General features: G+C 37.4%; 1 protein-coding gene across 2 annotated transcripts in view; it reads right to left on the bottom strand.

Moving 5' to 3' along the window:
- Positions 1–6: 6 nt before the first annotated feature.
- The window catches only part of LOC106871903 (DNA excision repair protein ERCC-1), a 39,061-nt gene continuing 19,544 nt past the window's right edge, over positions 7–19,523 (bottom strand). For both annotated transcript variants that reach the window (XM_014918662.2, XM_052972369.1), the window contains exons 3-11: positions 17,814–17,883; positions 14,785–14,888; positions 12,522–12,621; positions 10,733–10,809; positions 8,677–8,776; positions 7,650–7,721; positions 5,226–5,294; positions 4,391–4,463; positions 7–3,389 (exon numbers count right to left, since the gene is read on the bottom strand). In XM_014918662.2, coding sequence (XP_014774148.1) covers positions 3,364–3,389; positions 4,391–4,463; positions 5,226–5,294; positions 7,650–7,721; positions 8,677–8,776; positions 10,733–10,809; positions 12,522–12,621; positions 14,785–14,888; positions 17,814–17,883 — 691 coding nt within the window. In that variant the 3' untranslated portion in view covers positions 7–3,363. The remainder of the gene's footprint in view (positions 3,390–4,390; positions 4,464–5,225; positions 5,295–7,649; positions 7,722–8,676; positions 8,777–10,732; positions 10,810–12,521; positions 12,622–14,784; positions 14,889–17,813; positions 17,884–19,523) is intronic.

Below are 19,523 nucleotides of genomic sequence, written 5' to 3'. Positions count from 1 at the left end.
GGACTCGTGGTCATAGGATCGCGGTTTCAATTCCCAGACTGGGCGTTGTGAGTGTTTATTGAGCAAAAACACCTAAAGCTCCACGAGGCTCCAGCAGGGGATGGTGGCGAACCCTGCTGTACACTTTCACCACAACTTTCTCTCACTCTTACTTCCTGTTTCTGTTGTGCCTGTAATTCAAAGGGTCAGCCTTGTCACACTGTGTCACACTGAATATCCCCAGGAACTGCGTTAAGGGTACACGTGTCTGTGGAGTGCTCAGCCACTTGCACGTTAATTTCACGAGCAGGCTGTTCCGTTGATCGGATCAACTGGAACCCTCAACGTTGTAAGCAACAGAGTGCCAACTGAGGGACTATTATAAGGAAGTTTTAATTTACCCATAGATAACACTTTTAAATGAAGACATACTCAGCATATATACACTTTCAGATGAGGACAAAAAAAGTCTATAACAAAACTTTCAAAGTATATTTGAAGTTTAAAAAAACAAAGGAATCAACTATAGCATTAAATCGGTCATTATAGAATCAGCTCCAGCACATTTCATTGGTAACAACTCTGCTTAGCAGAACATTTTAACATTCTTACTACTACACAGACCATTAAAATCCAAATTAGAGTCTGGAACAAAAAAACAGCATTAACTGCAAAGGTAATTGGTTCATATAATATTGATATTGCTGTTCTAAGTGAAATCAGGTTTGCAAATTCTGATGAATTAGAAGTTGGAAGTAGCTATGCATATTTTGAGAGTGGAAAGCCAGCAGATCAGTCAAGAATTCATGGAGTTGGATTTGCCATTAAATCCACTTTACTTCATAAGCTGCCATCCATTCCCCAAGCTGTTGATGAGCATCACATGACCTTTTGTATACCCATAAGTAATTCATCGTTTATGCACATTATCAGTGCATATACACCTACAGAGCCTCAGCAAGAACATAACATTTTCTACATTAAATTACAAAGAGTTATAAGTAAAATTCTGTATCATGACAAAGTCATATTAATGGGCCATTTTAATGCCAGAACAGGTAACAAATACACTGTATGGGCAAAAGTAGTAGGAAAACATGGAACAGGAAAGATGAATGCAAGTGGTTTACAACTGTTGTCTTTTTGTGAATAATTTGGTCTTATAATCACAGACAGTATTTCAGCCAGTCATTAAATATAAAAATGCCTGTAAGTCTCCACAATCAGATAACTGGCACATGCTTGACTGGCATAGCTAAGAGCAAAAATTTCTGTGATGTCAGATCAACAAGAGCTCATAAAATTCCCAAGAGTTACTTGGATTACAGAATGGCTTGCAATCAGGTATTTGTTAAACCATATACAAAGAGGAAATTAAGATTTCTAGAATAAATGTGCCTTCATTAAAAAATCCTGAAATGATACAAAATTTTGGAATGTATCTAAATTCAAAACTTGAGAATATAGAGAAAAGCAATGATCCTGAAGCTTTGTGATGTAATCTTAATAACAGAATTAAATCATCTGCTGAAGAAATTCTAAGATTAATCAATCACAAGCATCAAAATTGGTTCAGTGTGAATGATTCTCAAACAAAACATCTAAAAACTATGCATGAAAAATACAACGTATGGATCTCAAACAAAAACTCACTATCACACAGATCCTTATATGCATCCTCTAAGAAAATTGCTCAAAAAAATTGCATGAAATAGAAAATCTTCAGTGAGCAAAGAAAAACCCAAGAATTGGAACTGGCTGCTAACTTGCACAACTTGAGAGTATTGTATGACAATTTGAAAGGCATACTTGGTCCTCATATATGTACAAGTGTGTATTTATATATCTATGTACATAAACACATGTCTGTGTGTGTATATATTTACCTTAGCATATGTCAAGGCATATACTGTTTCCAGTTTGCATAAGTGCATTAGGATGCTGACATATGCAAATGCAGTGAGTATTGAAGCTCACATCCATCATCACTATATGCACTGGGCTGATTATGTTGTGTGTTTTGATGAAAGCCAAATTCCAAAGTAGATGTTGTTTGGCACACTGTTGCAAAGTATTTGACTGCAGCGTAAGTCGAGAAAGTGATTTAAGGACAACTTAAAAGAACTGCTTGGAATCTGTATGATTTCATAACAGGAGCGAGAAGACATATCACATGACAAAAAAATCTGGACTATGACAGAATGAGCACATTCCAGTGAAATAAAAATGAGCGGTCATGCAGAAGATCAGCATGAAAAGACAATTTCGTTGACCCTACAGTTCCTCATCAAGTCTGTGAGGTCTATGGCTGCATATGTACGTCTCACACAGGCCTGGTGACCCATCAGAGAAGCCACGAAAAAGATCTATTACAAACTACAACTTTCTGGTTGGGGCCAACTTCACATGCACTGTGTGCCAGAAAACACGTATAAATCACTCGGGTTTACCTAGGCACATGAGGATGCACAGAGAAAATCATTAGAATGATCCGGAACAACCAAGAAGTCAAAAGAATTTGTATGAACGTTGAACCTGCATCAAGTTTTGTAAGCTGCTGGCAGGATTCAAGAGCCATTGTCATTCTCACATGTAACGCTATGATACACTCTATTTAGTCAGCCATTATATATACATTTACGTTAGTGTGTATGTGTATGTATGTATACACATACACACACATACATATATATATTACACATACATATATGCAGGAGTATATATTCATGCATGTGTGTGTGTATTACGTATGATTTTGTTTTTTTTTGTTTGTTTTTTACTTTCATGTAAATATTTACATATTCCTATTACCATTCACTTGTTTATATATCTGTTTGTTTTGATGTCTATCACAATTATCAAGGTGTTATTTTGATGAAGCCATCTTTTGTTATTCAGATGGTTGCTGATACACATTTTTATGATTACTTTCTGATGTTACTTTTTTTTTGTTAACTCAATTGTGCTCCATTAGTGACTCGATAACAGGGTTGGAATTTATGTCATTACTAATGAAGCCTAACTAAAGTTGAAAATGAGAATCCAACCATCAGATGGTTATTTAGATAAAAAAGAAAACGTATGTATGTATGTATGTTCAGTTACATACATATAAATGGCATTTATAGATGTACATGCACATAATTATAAGAAGCTTTAGAGATTTTTTGTCAGACAGAAAATCTCAATAAAGGCTACGTCATTTCATATACTGCTTCCTAAAACAAATATAAGACAATAGTATTGTCAAGTTAATCCAATACATTTGTTACAATATACATCACATTTTTTGCTGATGATAAACTGAGCAGCTTTTCTGTTTTATCTCCATCATAGTTACTGTGTTCTTTCTGTGATCAGGAAAATGAGGGTGACCAGCAATGTTTACTTCTTTGGGCTAGTTTCAACAACTGTAAAAGAAAGGGTACCAGTCAGACACAGAATAGGTGGATTTTATTAAAATTATTTCAATACATGGACTAGTGAAATGTTTAAAACAAAAGGTATTTGCATTTAGAAAATGACACATAAATACTGAAGTACTATACAATATATTAGTTTAAAATATATGTAATGGAACCTGTAAATAAAATAATAACTGCTGCAGAGGTACATAATTTATATTATGCAACCACCTTACAAAGACTCACTTACTGGAACTTTCTCTGGTTTTGTCAATTTATATTTTTGCATACACTTCTACATGCTAGCACAGGTGGCATAGTTTTCCTTATAGCAGTTACTATAACAGGAGAATTTCTTTCTTACTAGTAATTAAAACATAAAGGAACTGTCATCAGTTTGGTGATGAGTATTCAGTACCCAGTACTCTGCGGAGTGGTTGGCGTTAGGAAGGGCATCCAACTGTAAAAACCAAGCCAAAGCAGACTGGAGTTTGGTGCAGCTCTCTGTTTTACCAGTTCCAGTCAAATTGTCCTACCCATGGAGAATGAATACTAAATGATGATGATGATGATAAGCTGTTCACTGAATTAATATGGAGATTGTTGAGTATTAAACTAACGTGTATCCCCCTAATATAATCCTCAGGTAGAACCAGCATGACACATTGCATAACAAGGCTGAAGACTGGGCCTTTGTATTAAATGGTACAAGCACCAAACATGCTTCTGCAATTTCCATCATCCAGATTTCACCCACAGCACATTGGTTGATTCAAGGCAATGGTAAATGACACTAGCTCAATATACCAAGTTGTGAAATCAAACCAGGGAGCTCATGACTGCTGAGCAACCTTTCTAACCATACATTCATGCTGTGTAAATAAATATCTGTTTCATAAGTCAGGAAAATTAGAGCAAGCAGAGTTGGAGTTCTTGTCATGGTTACAAAAACACACTTACAGAAAGCTTTGGTCAGTAGACCTTCTGAGAGGGAAAAACGAGTATACCTTCATCATTGTTTGATGGTAGTTTTCTTCTTTTTAAAAATGGCTCATGGAAAACATTGTACAGTTGCTCAGCCTGAAAGAAATCAAAGATAGTTCCAAAAGTAAGGAATCTTTGTTAGACACTATCAGTAGAAAAGAACAAGAAACTTATGTAATTTAAGTCATCATTTATTTCCTACAAATTGGTTAAATCTTTAATTACATGCAAATAATTATTTAATTACATGAAAATGTTTCCACATCCCATATGTAGCTCAAAGAACATGAAGTATGACAGATAATATTTTCAACCTCCACCAAACACTGAAATAAAAATCAGGATTTTAGAAGTGTGTGTGTCACATTTCCTGCACAGTCAGGTTAACCATATATATGTCTTCGGAATCCACTACACTCTCAGAGTGATTGGCGTTAGGAAGGGCATCCATCTGTAGAAACTCTGCTAAATCAGATTGGAGCCTGGTGTAGCCATCTGGTTCACCAGTCCTCAGTCAAATCGTCCAACCCATGCTAGCATGGAAGGCGGACGTTAAACGATGATGATGATGATGTCAGACTATCAGCTGTTGGCACAACACTATAGTCAAGGCACTTATCTCTGACAAGTAGTCTACGTACTATACTATAAATTAGTATCATGACCAGCTACATTTCATGTTCTAGGCAGTGGGGAAGGGTCACAACAACAACAAAAAAGGATCTTTCTTAGCTTCTATTATTGACAACAAGCGCTCCAAGACACTAAGCAAAAGACTGTGCCAGTGTTGGGCATCAAAGCTGTCTTCAATCACCCACACACCCACAATGATATGAGGGAGAGCAAACTTCTACTTACCTTCCGTGGTCCCAAACCAGGGCAAAATGTAAAATCTTTTTCATTACTCTGAATGACGGCCTCTAATGACTGAAAGTATACAGAATGATCATAGGGGTAATTAAAAGTCTTCTTTCCAAATATGTTGTCCTTCAATCAACTGAGAAAACTAAAACAATTAATTTTGTACCTCAGCATTCTCACTTCAAATTCTGCTCAAATCAAATCTCCTGTTTAATGTGGGAAGAGCAATAAAATAGACACAAATAATATTGCCTGAAAGTTGATTCAATTTACTATACTACCTCACATAGAAAAGTTTGGTATTGTGCCTAATAAAAAGATAAATACTTTTAGAGTGAAGGTTCTTTCATTTTTCATCACATAATTATTTACTAGCTTTTTTCTTTTTTTAATACAAATAGTTAGTTATTTTTGTTTTATCAACACTTTAAATAATATTTATAACTTTATTGCTGAATCAGTACCAAAATTAGAGAAGAAATTTCAGATTATTGCTAAATCACTACCAGAACTAGAGAAGATATATTACATATGGAAGCACAAACTGGAATCATAGGGCCTTAGAATTAATTCAGCAAAAACTAAAGTATTTATAAGTAGGAAAACAAACAAATCACAGATCCCTTTAACGGAGATGGCCCTGCTTGATATGCAGAAAAGGAGCTGGGAGATACTCCATAAGATGTACCCAGTGCAAGCTATGGGCACATAGGAAGTGCAGCAGCAGTATCACTGGAAGACTAACACAGAAAGTGTTAGTCTTCCAGTGGCAGATGTGCAGGTACATTAAACAATAGGAATGTACAAAAAAAATAAACTCCTTCGAATGTCAGGGGGATATCCTTAGAAGTAGTAGATAGTTTCTATTATTCAGGTGACCAAGTTAGTAGTGGGGGAAGTTGTTCTGAAAGCACAACTGCTAGAATAAGAATAGGCTGGGTGAAGTTTAGAGAACTATTTCCTCTGTTAGTAACAAAAGGTTTCTTCCTCAAAGTGAAAGGCAAGTTGTATGTTGCTGGTGTACAAATAGCTATGTTACATGGCAGTGAGACATGGACTGAGACTACTGAGGATATGCAAAGGCTTGAAAGAAATGAAGCCAGTATGCTCTGCTGGATGGGTAATGCTAGTGTGCATATGCAATAGAGTGTAAGTGATTTGAGAGAAAAACTGGATATACGAGACACCAGATGTAGTATGCAAGAGAGAAGACTGCTCTGGTATGGCCATGTAATGCATATGAATGAAGACAGTTGCATCAAGAGGTGCCAGTCTCTAATTGTAGAAGGAACATATGGAAAAGGTAGAACCAGGAAGACGTAGGACAAAGTAGTGGGAAAGAATCTACAGATGTTGGGACTCACAGAGAGGACGACAAGGGACTGAGTCTCCTGGTGGTTTACTGTGCTTGAAAAGACATGTCAAGCTAAGTAAAAAGCATGGTTGGCCTTGCATCCCTAATCTTGTGGGCTCATGGGTGCTGGTGCCATGTAAACACACCTGTGCCGATGCTATATAAAAGCACCTAGTACACTCTGTAAAGTGGTTGGTGTCAGGAAGGGCATCTGGCTGTAGAAACCATGCCAAAACAGATATAGAACCCGGGCAGCTCTTCAGCTGGCCAGCTACTGTTAAACTATCTGACCCATGACAACATGGAAAATGGATGTTAAATGATGATGGTGATGAACTAGTTAGAAAATGTGCAAGCTTGATGTTACTGATAAACTGTATGTCTGTTAGAGGAGTCAGAAAAGAGTTGTTGTTGTGTAGCCTCAGCAGCAATACAAGAATACTGGAGTATGCAAGCCAACAAAGCAACCCCTAAATGGTTACCTGCAGTACTAGAAATAGCGAACCAAATCTTCCTCACATCACATCCTACTGATTTTTTAAAAAAAACAGCATATTGGATAATGTAGTCTTGGATTTAGATTGATTTTCGGAGTGGTTAGCGTTAGGAAGGGCATCAAGCTGTAAAAACTCTGCCAAATCAGATTGGAGCCTGGTGTAGCCACCTGGTCCACCAGTCCTCAGTCAAATCGTCCAACCCATGCTAGCATGGAAAGCGGACATTAAACAATGATGATGATGATGTTTGATTGAAGAAGACCAAACAATAATACAGAAACCAAATGCTCTGCAATTGTATTCTATCCAATGAGTTGTCAGAGTTCCATGTAAAATACATAACTCTTATGAGCTATCTTATCCTCTTTACTCCTCATTTTTGTCTATTACTCACTGGCATGACTAGGACACACCTGCAAATATTATTTTCTCCTATTCCATACTTCTCATCTTTAAGCTAATCCCAAAGAAGTTTTACATGCAGAATTAAGAAAGCTAGCAACATTAGAGGTAATTTAGCCACATTTATTTAAAATTCTGGAACATTGATAATTAGGAAAACATATTCACCATAAATTTGGAGATGATATTGGCACAGTCAGTCTTGTTGATTTGTTTCACAGAAGTTAAACATTCTGTCAGCTGTAATAAAGACAATAAGACCATATATAGATTATAAGCAAAGGGACCATGGTTGTAATATATAGTAAAACAATACATTTATATGTACATTAGACCATTAATAAATTAAATCATAATAAAACACACATTTAAACCCTTACTAATGAGATGGAATATACATTTGGCAATTTCAAAAATATCATTTTTGGATGTATACTCATTTGAACTAAGACTGTGTTGAAACTAAAACGACTGCAGCATGATGAAGATTTATTAACCATTCAAAAGCAAATACTCTTTTACTTGTGTCAGTCATTTGACAGCGGCCATGCTGGAGCACCGCCTTTAGCCAAGCAAACCGACCCCAGGACTTATTCTATCGGTCTCTTTTGCCAAACCACTAAGTTACGGGGACGTAAACACACCAGCATCAGTGGTCAAGCGATGTTGGGGGGACAAACACAGACACACAAACACACGCACATATATATATATATATACATATACATATATACGACGGGCTTCTTTCAGTTTCCGTCTACCAAATCCACTCACAAGGCTTTGGTCGGCCCGAGGCTATAGTAGAAGACACTTGCCCAATGTGCCACGCAGTGGGACTGAACCCGGAACCATGTGGTAGGTAAGCAAGCTGCTTACCACGCAGCCACTCCTGCATGTCAACTTTACTTGAATATTTATTATTTGGCATTAAAATTTTCATTGCATCAAGTGCAACCTGGTCACTGATGCAATTCTATTGCATTGTTTCTAAATTTTATACTCCACTTGGAGATAATTTGATAAAGTCTTTGCTTGATTATTAATTTATTATAAACATTGGAAATTTTCTCATCAAGCACATTCGCACTAATACAGTGAGCTAGAATATAGTAAAATGGTATTATTACATTTTGAGATTTTGTCACAGAATGTACTACATCAAAAATGTATTTAATTATATCAATAACCAACCTACCATTGATATATAATCTTTATCAGGCTTTTCCATGATGGCATCAGGTGGTTTATTCTCATAGACTTTATATGTTTCGAGATAACGACCAGCTTCTTCAGGTCTAGAGAAAGTAGAAAATAATACAAGAAGCATTAAATATATTGAGATAAATTCTATTATCTCAATACATCAAATTAGCTCAAAATTTTGTTTGGACAAAAGTTAAAAGAAAAAAAAAACATAAGTACTTTAAGCCTTTAACATTTAAACCAGTCATATCTGGCCAAAATATTCTGTTTTATGTTCAAACTGGTCAGATGCAGCCTCTTACACCAACCGTACAATGTCATTCTAAAAGTAAACAATTGCATCATCAAAATCTCAAAGCTATGAAATAATGTATGATTAATTCAGAACAATTTAGATTGGAGCCTGGTGTTGCCATCCGGTTTCACCAGTCCTCAGTCAAATCGTCCAACCCATGCTAGCATGGAAAGCGGACGTTAAACGATGATGATGATGATGATGATGATGAATGTGAATAAAAAAGCATTACTTTTGACAGAATAATTAAATTAATGTTATCTCATCATCATCATCATTGTTTAACGTCCGCTTTCCATGCTGGCATGGGTTGGACAGTTTGATTGAGGACTGGTGAGCCAGAGGCTGCACCAGGTTCAATCTGATCTGGCAAAGTTTCTACAGCTGGATGCCCTTCCTAACGCCAACCACTCTGGGAGTGTAGTGGGTGCTTTTACGTGCCACCGGCATGAGGGCCAGTCAGGCGGTTTTGGCAACAACCACGCTCAAAAGGTGTTTTTATGTGCTACCTGCACAAGAGCCAGTCCAGCGGCACTAGCAACAACCACGTTTGAATGTTGTTTTTCACATGTCACCGGCACATGTGCCGGTAAGGTGATGCCGGCAGTGATCAGAGATGAGAAATGAAGTCAACTTGGCACAAATAGAACAGGAAAAGGGAAATATTGAATAATAGATATTATTAAAATAAGGCTGTTCAGGTATATAGCTTCCACCTCTTGGAGTCTTTTTAACAAATGAGGTTGAACCTTCCTATGAGAACAGCACTTTATAGAGAGATCAGCACAGCATAAAAATGGAAAAACTGCTTATGGTTGAAGTACTTTTTGGCTCTGTACATTCAATAACAATGATAAATTTGTTTCCATTTAGTCTAAAAAGAGAGGATGAAAGAGAATTCAACCCAGCTATTTAACTGAAAAAAATCATTTGATGGCTGATCTGCATTTAAACCAACTAGATCAGGCCAAAATATTCCACCTGTTTTATGTTCAAGCTAACTAGATCCAGCCTTTCATGCGTACTCCTCAATGTCATTCTAAAAATAAGTAATCACATCATTGAAATCTAAAAGCCATGAAATAATGCATGGTTAATTTAAAACAATGTGAATAAATAAGCATTGCATTTGGCACAATAATTTGAATGCTAATGAGTTAATTTGCTAAAAGATGATCAACTAGTGTCATATAAGATATTACAGCAATACTGTAATGTATTATTATATTGTCCTACCAAAAGATCATACCAATGTTACAATAATCTTTCTTACTATAGGCACAAGGCCTGGAATTTGTGGTTGATAGTTGATCACATCAACCCCAGTACTTAATTGGTACTTAATTTATCAACCCCGAAAGGATGAAAGGCAAAGTTGACCTAGGCAAAGAATTTTAACCCAGAATGTAAAGATGGGCAAAAAGCCACTAAGCATTTTGCCCAGGGTGCTAACAATTATGCTATCTCACCACCCAAAACTGTTACAGCCTCAATGTTATATGGAAGAATGCATGATCATTGTGGTATAAACTGTAACATATCAAGTCACACTGTTCTGTCACATTGCCAAAGCTGACAGATTCATTGAACCCCAGTTAGATTGTGAACTGATTAATTAATCAATCAATACAGACATGTTAGAATCAGCTAAATATGTTTAGTGTACAAACTGCTTTCCTTTGAAGAAGCACATAGCTATAAATTTGTGAGGAAAAATGAAAATGTATAAGAATCACATGTGAGAGAAACTTACGAAAATGCAAGAATTAATGTACAGTTGGCAAGGATGCACATTTTCCCCAAGTCTTTCAAAAGATAGGAACAGTCTTTCTGAAATGAAAAAGAAAATGAAGAAATAAGACATATGTAAATTAAAAAAAACTCATTAAAACTAGAAACTAGTCAACAATAAGTGAATTTTGAATACTTTACAGTTAATACAATATAATACATTAGATTATAAATGTATTAATACAACTGAAAGGTGGTGAGCTGGCAGCATCATTAGATCACTGGGATTAGTGGCATTTTGGCCATCTTTATGTTCTCAGTTCAAATTCTGCCAAGGTCACCTTTGCCTTTCATCCTTTTGGGGTCGATAAAATAAGTAACAGTCAACCACTGGTCGATGTAATTGACTTGACCCCACCTACAAATTTGCTGGCCTCGTGCCAAAATTTGAAACCAATATATTAATACAACTGGTGAGTATTTTTGGTCAAGTCTGATGGAATAGATCTAAGGCACTGATATGGTTGTGGCAAGATTTTGAACTCATAATGGTTGCATTTAATAGCCCAGCACCTGAGTCTTGTGACTGGAGATGCCAAATGAATTTCTTGACAAGCTGAGTTATCAAAACAGTTTAGATTTCAGGTTGTAACTTTAATTCACTTCAGTTTTATCACAAGTTATTATGAGGTATATCAATTATCATGACCTTTGAACGTTGGGTCTCACAGAAGCAATGACAGGAGACCGAGACCTCTGGAGATATACTGTGATTGAGAAGACCCAGCAACTAAAGTGAGATCGCATCGGGAGATATGATATGCTTGAGAAGACCGGTTGAGTCAAGTAAAACCAATATCATAGCTGTGGCCAGTGACCCCTGACTGGCTCCCATGCTGGTGACATGTAGAAAGCACCATCCGAACGTGGTCGATGCCAGGTCCGCCTGACTAGCTCCCGTGCTGGAGACAAAGTATAAAGCACCCTCCAAATGTGTCTGATGCCAGTATCCCTGACTGGCTCTCATGCCGGTGGTATGTAAAAAGCACCATCTGAACGTGGCTGATGCCAGTATCCCCTGATTGGCCCCCGTGCCGGTGGCACGTAAAAAGCACTACCTGAACATGATCAATGCCAGGCCCGCCTGACTGGTGCCTGTACCAGTGGCACGTAAAAAGCACCCACTACACTCTTGGAGTGGTTGGCATTAGGAAGGGTATCCAGCTGTAGAAACATTGCCAGATCAGATTGGAGCCTGGTGCAGCCACTGGCTCTCTAGACCTCAGTCAAACCGTCCAACCCATGCCAGCTAGGAAAATGGACATTAAACGATGATATTGATGCACCTTTGTGTATATGTGGCTTTGTGCTTATATGAAAATAATCCAATGTGGTTGGAAAACGTTTGAAGAATTATCAGGATGTATAATGTATATACAAGATATGATGCACTATCACACCGAGAGAAATTTAACAGTAACTACAAATATAGTGTGAATATAGATATCAGATTCCATATACTATTGTTTAGACTCAACCATAAAGTACTCAAACAGCCATTTCAAGAAGATCCAGCAAACAGTTCACTCCTCAAGTAGCCAATGAAACTTCATCTTATCTCACAGCCAGTGTTTCCATGTTATGCTATGTTTTTCAAGAGAAAAGCTGTTGGAAGGATTGAAAAGAAGGTAGACAAATAGCCATGTTTACTCCAATAATGGAAAGATTGGGTAAGTATTTTTATTCAAGAACATAAATATATAAAAATAATTTTTAGAATCAGAAAAATATCAAGGAACTGAACTCCTTACCACATCAACTTGAACAAGCATTATTCTCAAGTCATAGCTTTTACCAAGGGACACAAGTCGTTTGTGTATATATTCTGGGTGCAACTGGTGATACCGCAAACTGAGGAAAATAATGTTATACAATATATTATATATGTGAGTGCAGGCATGGTTGAGTGGTAAGAAGCTTGCTTCTCAAAAACATGGTTTCAGGTTCAGTCCCAGTGCATGGCATCTTGGGCAAGTGTCTTCTACTATGGTTTTGGGCCAACCAAAGCCTTGTGAGTGGATTTGGTACACGGAAACTGAACAAAGCCTGTCATGTATGTATATATGTACGTATGTATGTATGCATATGTTTGTGTGTCTGTATTTGTCCCTCCACCATTACTTGACAACCGATGTGGTGTGTTTATGTCCCCGAAACTTAGTAGTTCAGCAAAAGAGATGGATAGAATAAGTATTTGGCTTACAAAGAATAAGTCCTGGGGGTCGATTTGTTTGATTAAAAAGGTGGTGCTCTAGCATGGCCGCAGTTAAAGGACTGAAATGAATAAAAGAGTGTATGTGTGTGTATGTGTGTGCACACACACACACACACAATGTCTTCTATCGGAGAGTCAGTACAAGGGAGATAACCATCTCTTCATACTATTTTATGAGATTTCAGTGAAGCTTGCTGAATTGTTTTCTGCCACTTTTACCACCTTATAATTGAATGGTTAGCAGAATGGAATAACATGAAGCTCTCAAAATATTTCTTTCAGAACTTAGTACTAATAATTTATATCTGGTTTGAAAAAAAAAAAAAATTACAACAATGTGTCTTAAAGTCCCACTAATGTTTTTTTTTTGTTTTGTATACTCTGCCAATCATTTTACATATATGAATGCTCTCTCAACATAAATACCTTTAAATTGCTCCTTATGTTCACACTACATATCTAATAACTTTACTGAACAGGTATTCATTCACTAACGCACAGCATTACATTTAACAGAAGAGTTAAATAATCTCTTTTTCGTTTATCAGAGAAAGAACGCATGTGTCACTCACCAACATAAACAGTTATTTCTGAAACTTCTCCCAACTATTCATCACATTAATCATCATATTATGACTAGCCTCACCACTGAAGTTAGTTGCAGCGATTTAGCAAAACAATCCAGTCTTGATGCTGTTGCATCAATATTCTGGTTCCTTTGTCAATGTACTTTAACTAAAGTATGCTACCCTTTAATCCTCTGCAACTGCACTGAGTTTCTATACATTCTACTCTTGTCTGAAACTGCTTAGCTTTTCATGCTTCACCTATTAGCCACATTAGTCCTGGTCAAATTCACCTTGACGTCCAGTTTTCTAGAATTTAAATTTCTCTTTCAATTTCAATCGATTCTATAACAAGACTGTCCTCATACAGGTGCTGCTAAAGATATTACATTTTGTGCTCCTTTGTGATAATCTCGAAAATAGACAAGGTGATGACTAAGAACTAAGCTACCTCTACCTTAACTGCCTCAATTCAGAAACTGGTCATCCTGATCTCATTTGAGTTCTCCCATACATGGTCTGAACAAGCTGTTCCTACCCTTCTCATATTCTTAGTACCTACTACACCACAGGTAAACTTGTTAATATCTGAACAGTACAGGCTCTCCAATCTTTCAATCTACCTATGTATTGACCAGTCTAATCTCTGGATATTTTTTATCCTATATGTGTGTGTGTTTGTGTGTACACACATACACACTTCTTTTAGATTTAATATACAACAGTACTTTTAATACAGTTTTCATACCCTTCCTTAAGGTCATGCAATGATTAATATGAAGTCACTGACCAACAGAATCCAGCTGCTTTTCCACAAACATACTGCTTCTTTTCGACCATTATTTATGGTAGCTTCAACTTATCATAAGTGGTTAGTTTTGTTCCACTTCCACTCAGACATTTCTGACTCACTCACATCTCTCTCAAATTTTGCCCCACCCCAAGCCCTACACTAAATTTTATACCCAGCCCCTCCTCTCCAAACTGTTGACCTTCTGGAATTCCAGCTCTGTTTAATATATTTTTCTTCAGCCATCAAGATGAACATTAATAGCATCAAACTCACTGATTCCAGACAACAGAAACAAGAGATATATAAACAGATAGATAGCATGAGAGGAAGGGAGAGTGAGTGAAGGAGAGAGAGAGAGAGAGGGGGGACACTTAAATATGATCAGCAAATCAACACAATAACAATATAGTATTTTAAGAATAAAGCACTCATAACTTTACCTAAGAAAAAGAGCACAACAAGCTTTCCCCATTTCATAATCAGGTACAATGTTGCCAAATTCCCATGGAACATTCCGGATACTTTTTAAAATTGGATTTCCTCTCTGAAAAAAGAAACATCTATTTTAATTTACTATGAGTTTAATATGTGCTTTTTAGAATTTATAATTCATAAACATTAAAAAAAAAAAACACTATTTACATTTGACGGATACTTGTCGTCATCTTGTTTGTTGTTAACACATCCATCGCCTGATATACTCTCCAGCCTTCTTCAGGTGTCTTGGGGAAATTTCGAACCTGGGTTCTCATTCCTAAGGTATTTTTCGATGTTATTATTATTATTATTATTATTATTATTATTATTATTATTATTATTCAGGTCACTGCCTGGAATCGAACTCAGAATCTTGGGGTTAGTAGCTCACGCTCTTAACCTCAAGATTCTGAGTTTGATTCGAGACAGTGACCTGAACAATAATAATCAACAACAACAACAACAACATCGAAAAATACCTTCGGAATGAGAACCCAGGTTCAAAATTTCCCCAAGACACCTGATGAAGGCTGGAGGGTATATCAGCCGAAACGTGTGTTAACAACAAGCAAGATGAGGACAAATATCCGTCAAATGTAAATAGTGTACATAATTCCTCATCTCTTAAATATAGAACTGTGTAAAAAAATATCACAACTGTGAGATTAAGTGTTAAAGCTCACAAGGTCAATTAATGAAATCTTGTGACTGACACCATTCAACCTTTGATACAAGTTGTATGTACTGAGGAGAGGTCAATTCATGTCAACAAAAACAGACGAAAACTGTCTGATCCATGCTAAGTGGTTACTTAGCAAGGTTGAACACCCTCATGAACATGACATGCTTTGCTGCTTTTCTGAGGATAAAGACTTTGACCAAGACTGAAGTTTTGATAAGAGAATTGACTAACTGTTATACACAGATCCTTCTTATGTACTCAGAGTAATGCAGACTAAGTTTCCAGCAAATGTGATGGTTTTAGGAGTGGTGATCATGTCAAGGCCACCTCACATCTTTCTACAGGATCTGAGAACTAATGCTGCAGGACACATTTGTCAAACTTCAGATGAATGACGTATGCAGTGGAAAGCCACGTATGTTTTAACAATCCTCATCATCATCATCGTCGTTTAACGTCCGCTTTCCATGCTAGCATGGGTTGAATGATTTGACTGAGGACTGGTGGACCAGGAGGCTACACCAGGCTCCAATCTGATTTGGCAGAGTTTCTACAGCTGGATGCCCTTCCTAAAGCCAACCACACTGAGAGTGTAGTGGGTGCTTTTACGTACCACTGGCACGAAGGCCAGTCAGGCGGTATTGGCAACAGCCACGCTCGAAATGGTGTATTTCACGTGCCACCTGCACAGGAGCCAGTCCATCAGCACTGGCAACGATCTCGCTCGAATGTCTTACTGGCAATGGCCACGCTCGAAATGGTGTATTTTACGTGTCACAAAGCTCACATAATCTAAGAATGGATGTCAGACAATCTTCACACTCATTTAACACCAAACTTGTGGCATATAATCTTACCAGATTTAAACCCCATGGATTACTACGTTTGGAGCATTGTTAAAACTAATCAACATCCTCAAATACTGTAGCTTCATTAACCCAAAACGATGTGGTTGAGAGGCAAACTTCTTAGCCACACAACCATGCCTGTGCCTATAAGTATATTTTGAATTTGCAAGATCATCTAACTTGAAAATAAGTGATTCATACACAGGTAACCAAGGCGTGCACACATACACATTTTATATAGAGCACGTGTGCATGTATGTATATGTATACACACACACATGAATCCAATCTGAATGGTTTTTTGACACAGAAATGTTACAAATGGAGAAAGCACTCTGAAAAGTCCCAGACAATGTACAGCTGCTGCAAGCCATGCACCAGACCATCGTCTATAGGGAAATGATCTTACCCACCTTGGGTTGATCTTGCCCAGCCAAGTTCAGTTGTTGCTAGTCATCCTAGAAACACTTTCACATGTTTTGAACACTCTTCTGTGTTAAAAAAAAGGCTTACAGATATCTTCATGGAAAATAGAGAAAAGAAAGAGGAGGTATTTATATACATTGCTACCACAGAAAATTTCTGGAAAAATCAGAGAGTGGTGTACATGTGCAAAGCCTAACAGAGGAGTATGGTATTGGAACAACCACTATATAAGGGAAGTGAAAATAAGTAGTGCCAAAAGAGTGTGTTAATCTTTAAATGTTTTACATTTTGCTTAAAATGGAATAGCTACTGCTTATGTGGATTGACAATTAGATTGGACAAGCATCGTGATTGTTACCAGCGTCACCTTACTGGCACTTGTGCCGGTGGCACATTAGAAAATCATTCGAGCGAGGTCATTGCCAGTACCATGTGACTGGCCCTCGTGCTAGTGGCACGTAAAAGCACCCACTACACTCTAGGAGTGGTTGACATTAGGAAGGGCATCCAGCTGTAGAAACTCTGCCATATCAGATTGAAGCCTGGTGCAGCCATCTGGTTCACCAGTCCTCAGTCAAATCGTCCAACCCATGCTAGCATGGAAAGCAGACATTAAACAATGATGATGAAACATGACAATCATTCAGATGAAATCTAATGATCTTTCGTATTTATTTTCTAACATTTTTCTTCAATGTTTGTTTTTATTTATGCATACAGTTCTATTTGTGATTTTTCAGGCATAAAAGTGGTTGCATTACTTACTGTTCTTTTCCCATCACAAAAAACTTCTGTTTTAATGTATCCCAATGTATAAAATGAATGTCATGGAAATAATAAGTTTTGCGTAACGGAATTATACATTGCGGCATAGAACAAAACTTTCAGAAACATGACTCTTCCTTGAAGCATGCCCACAAATAAAACAAATGTGAGAATTATTAACAGCCATTTCTGAAAGCATGGTGAAGTAAATATTCATATGCAATACAATATAATTGTTTTGATTCATAAACATACACAAACTACATCTTACCTGTCTCGAGTTAACTATAATGGAATTACTGTAAGCTCTACTGGTCACGGTGGGTTGAGCAGAGTTGGCACTAAAATAAAGAACAGACCATTAAAGACCATTAGTGAATAAACATTTGCTACAAGGATAAATAATATTTGAGAGATTTCACAAACTATGCATAAAGGCAATCTGACACTTCCTTTTCTCATTGCACTTCACATAATTTATCACAGCACAACAGTGAGGATAAGTTACAGACTAGACTGAGACACAGCGGGTTTTATCGAATAGTTCTGTGTTAGCTACTTTCATGACACAAATCTGTTATTGTATGAATAAATATGTAGAAAGCATATTTGACTTTAGGAAATAGTCAAATATTAAAGCATATAAGCCCCTGTAAAGGTAAAAAGTGGGCATTGGAAGCTTATATGCCTGTAAAAACTAACACTTCCTTTTTCCGAGATGAGATTTGAAACCGAATTGAAGGATTCTTGCTTGTCTGATCCACCACTGACCAAACAGGCATGAAAGAAATTTCTTTGTCTTGTCAAAATATGATGGATTGTTTCCCTTCAACCTCAGCCGTGTAATTTAAGGTTCAAGTGGACAGGAGGTGACCTACATAGGTAGGAATTTCTCCTGTGGTATGTCTGTCCTTCTAGCTGTCGCAACAGTTATAAATACGGTAATCCGTCAAGGGACTGGCAGTCAGAGTCAGAGACAGACGGAGAGAGATGTGCCATGAGATAGCCAGCCAGTAATTTCTGAGATATTCAGCATGAACAAGTCGCAGAACATAAACAGACACCACTGAATGACCAACGCACACATGGACACAAAACATGTCTGGTTCTACCCTATCATATCAACACAGTATGTACCCTGTTAATTTCTTTGCCAGCTGGAAGCAGTTGGAAATGATGTGATGTAGTGAAATATTTGTCGTATACAACAAGTAAACGCAAGTGTCATTCAAATAAATTTATTTAAACTACAACCCGATGTTTTTCCATTGTTTTACTTTGAAGTCGTCCACGTGCCTATTTCATATGCTACCTCAACATCTTTTGCTATACCTTTTCCACTACATGCCCTAATATTAGACTATATATAGTGGAGGCTTCTGATTCTATTTACAGAATGTCAATCACCACTATTTCCTAATTCATGCTGAAATTACACATGCTTATATATGTATGTATGTATGTATGTATGTATGTATACATATTTTTGTTGATGCCACATAAAAAACACCCAGTATACTCTGTGGAGTGGTTGGTGTTAGGAAGAGCATCCAGCAATAAAAACCAAACAGAAAATGGAGCCTGCTGCAGCCCTTGTTCCAGTCAAACTGTCCAACCCATGTCAATATGGAAAACAGATATTAAATGATGATGATCATCATCATCATTTAACACCCACTTTCCATGCTAGCATGGGTTGGACGATTTGACTGAGGACTGGTGAAACCAGATGGCTGCACCAGGCTCCAATCTGATTTGGCAGAGTTTCTACAGCTGGATGCCCTTCCTAACGCCAACCACTCCGAGAGTGTAGTGGGTGCTTTTTATGTGCCACCGGCACGAGGGCCAGTCTGGCGGTACTGGCAACGGCCACACTCAAATGGTGCTTTTTACATGCCACCTGCACAGGAGTCAGTCCAATGTTTTGTTCACGTGCCACCAGCACGAGTGCCAGTAAGGCGAAGCTGGAAACGATCGCACT

The sequence above is a fragment of the Octopus bimaculoides genome, chromosome 13 (assembly GCF_001194135.2).
Source record: "Octopus bimaculoides isolate UCB-OBI-ISO-001 chromosome 13, ASM119413v2, whole genome shotgun sequence".
Lineage (NCBI taxonomy): Eukaryota > Metazoa > Mollusca > Cephalopoda > Octopoda > Octopodidae > Octopus > Octopus bimaculoides.
Note: the sequence above shows the minus strand (reverse complement) of the source record. Positions and strands in the feature narration are given on the sequence as shown.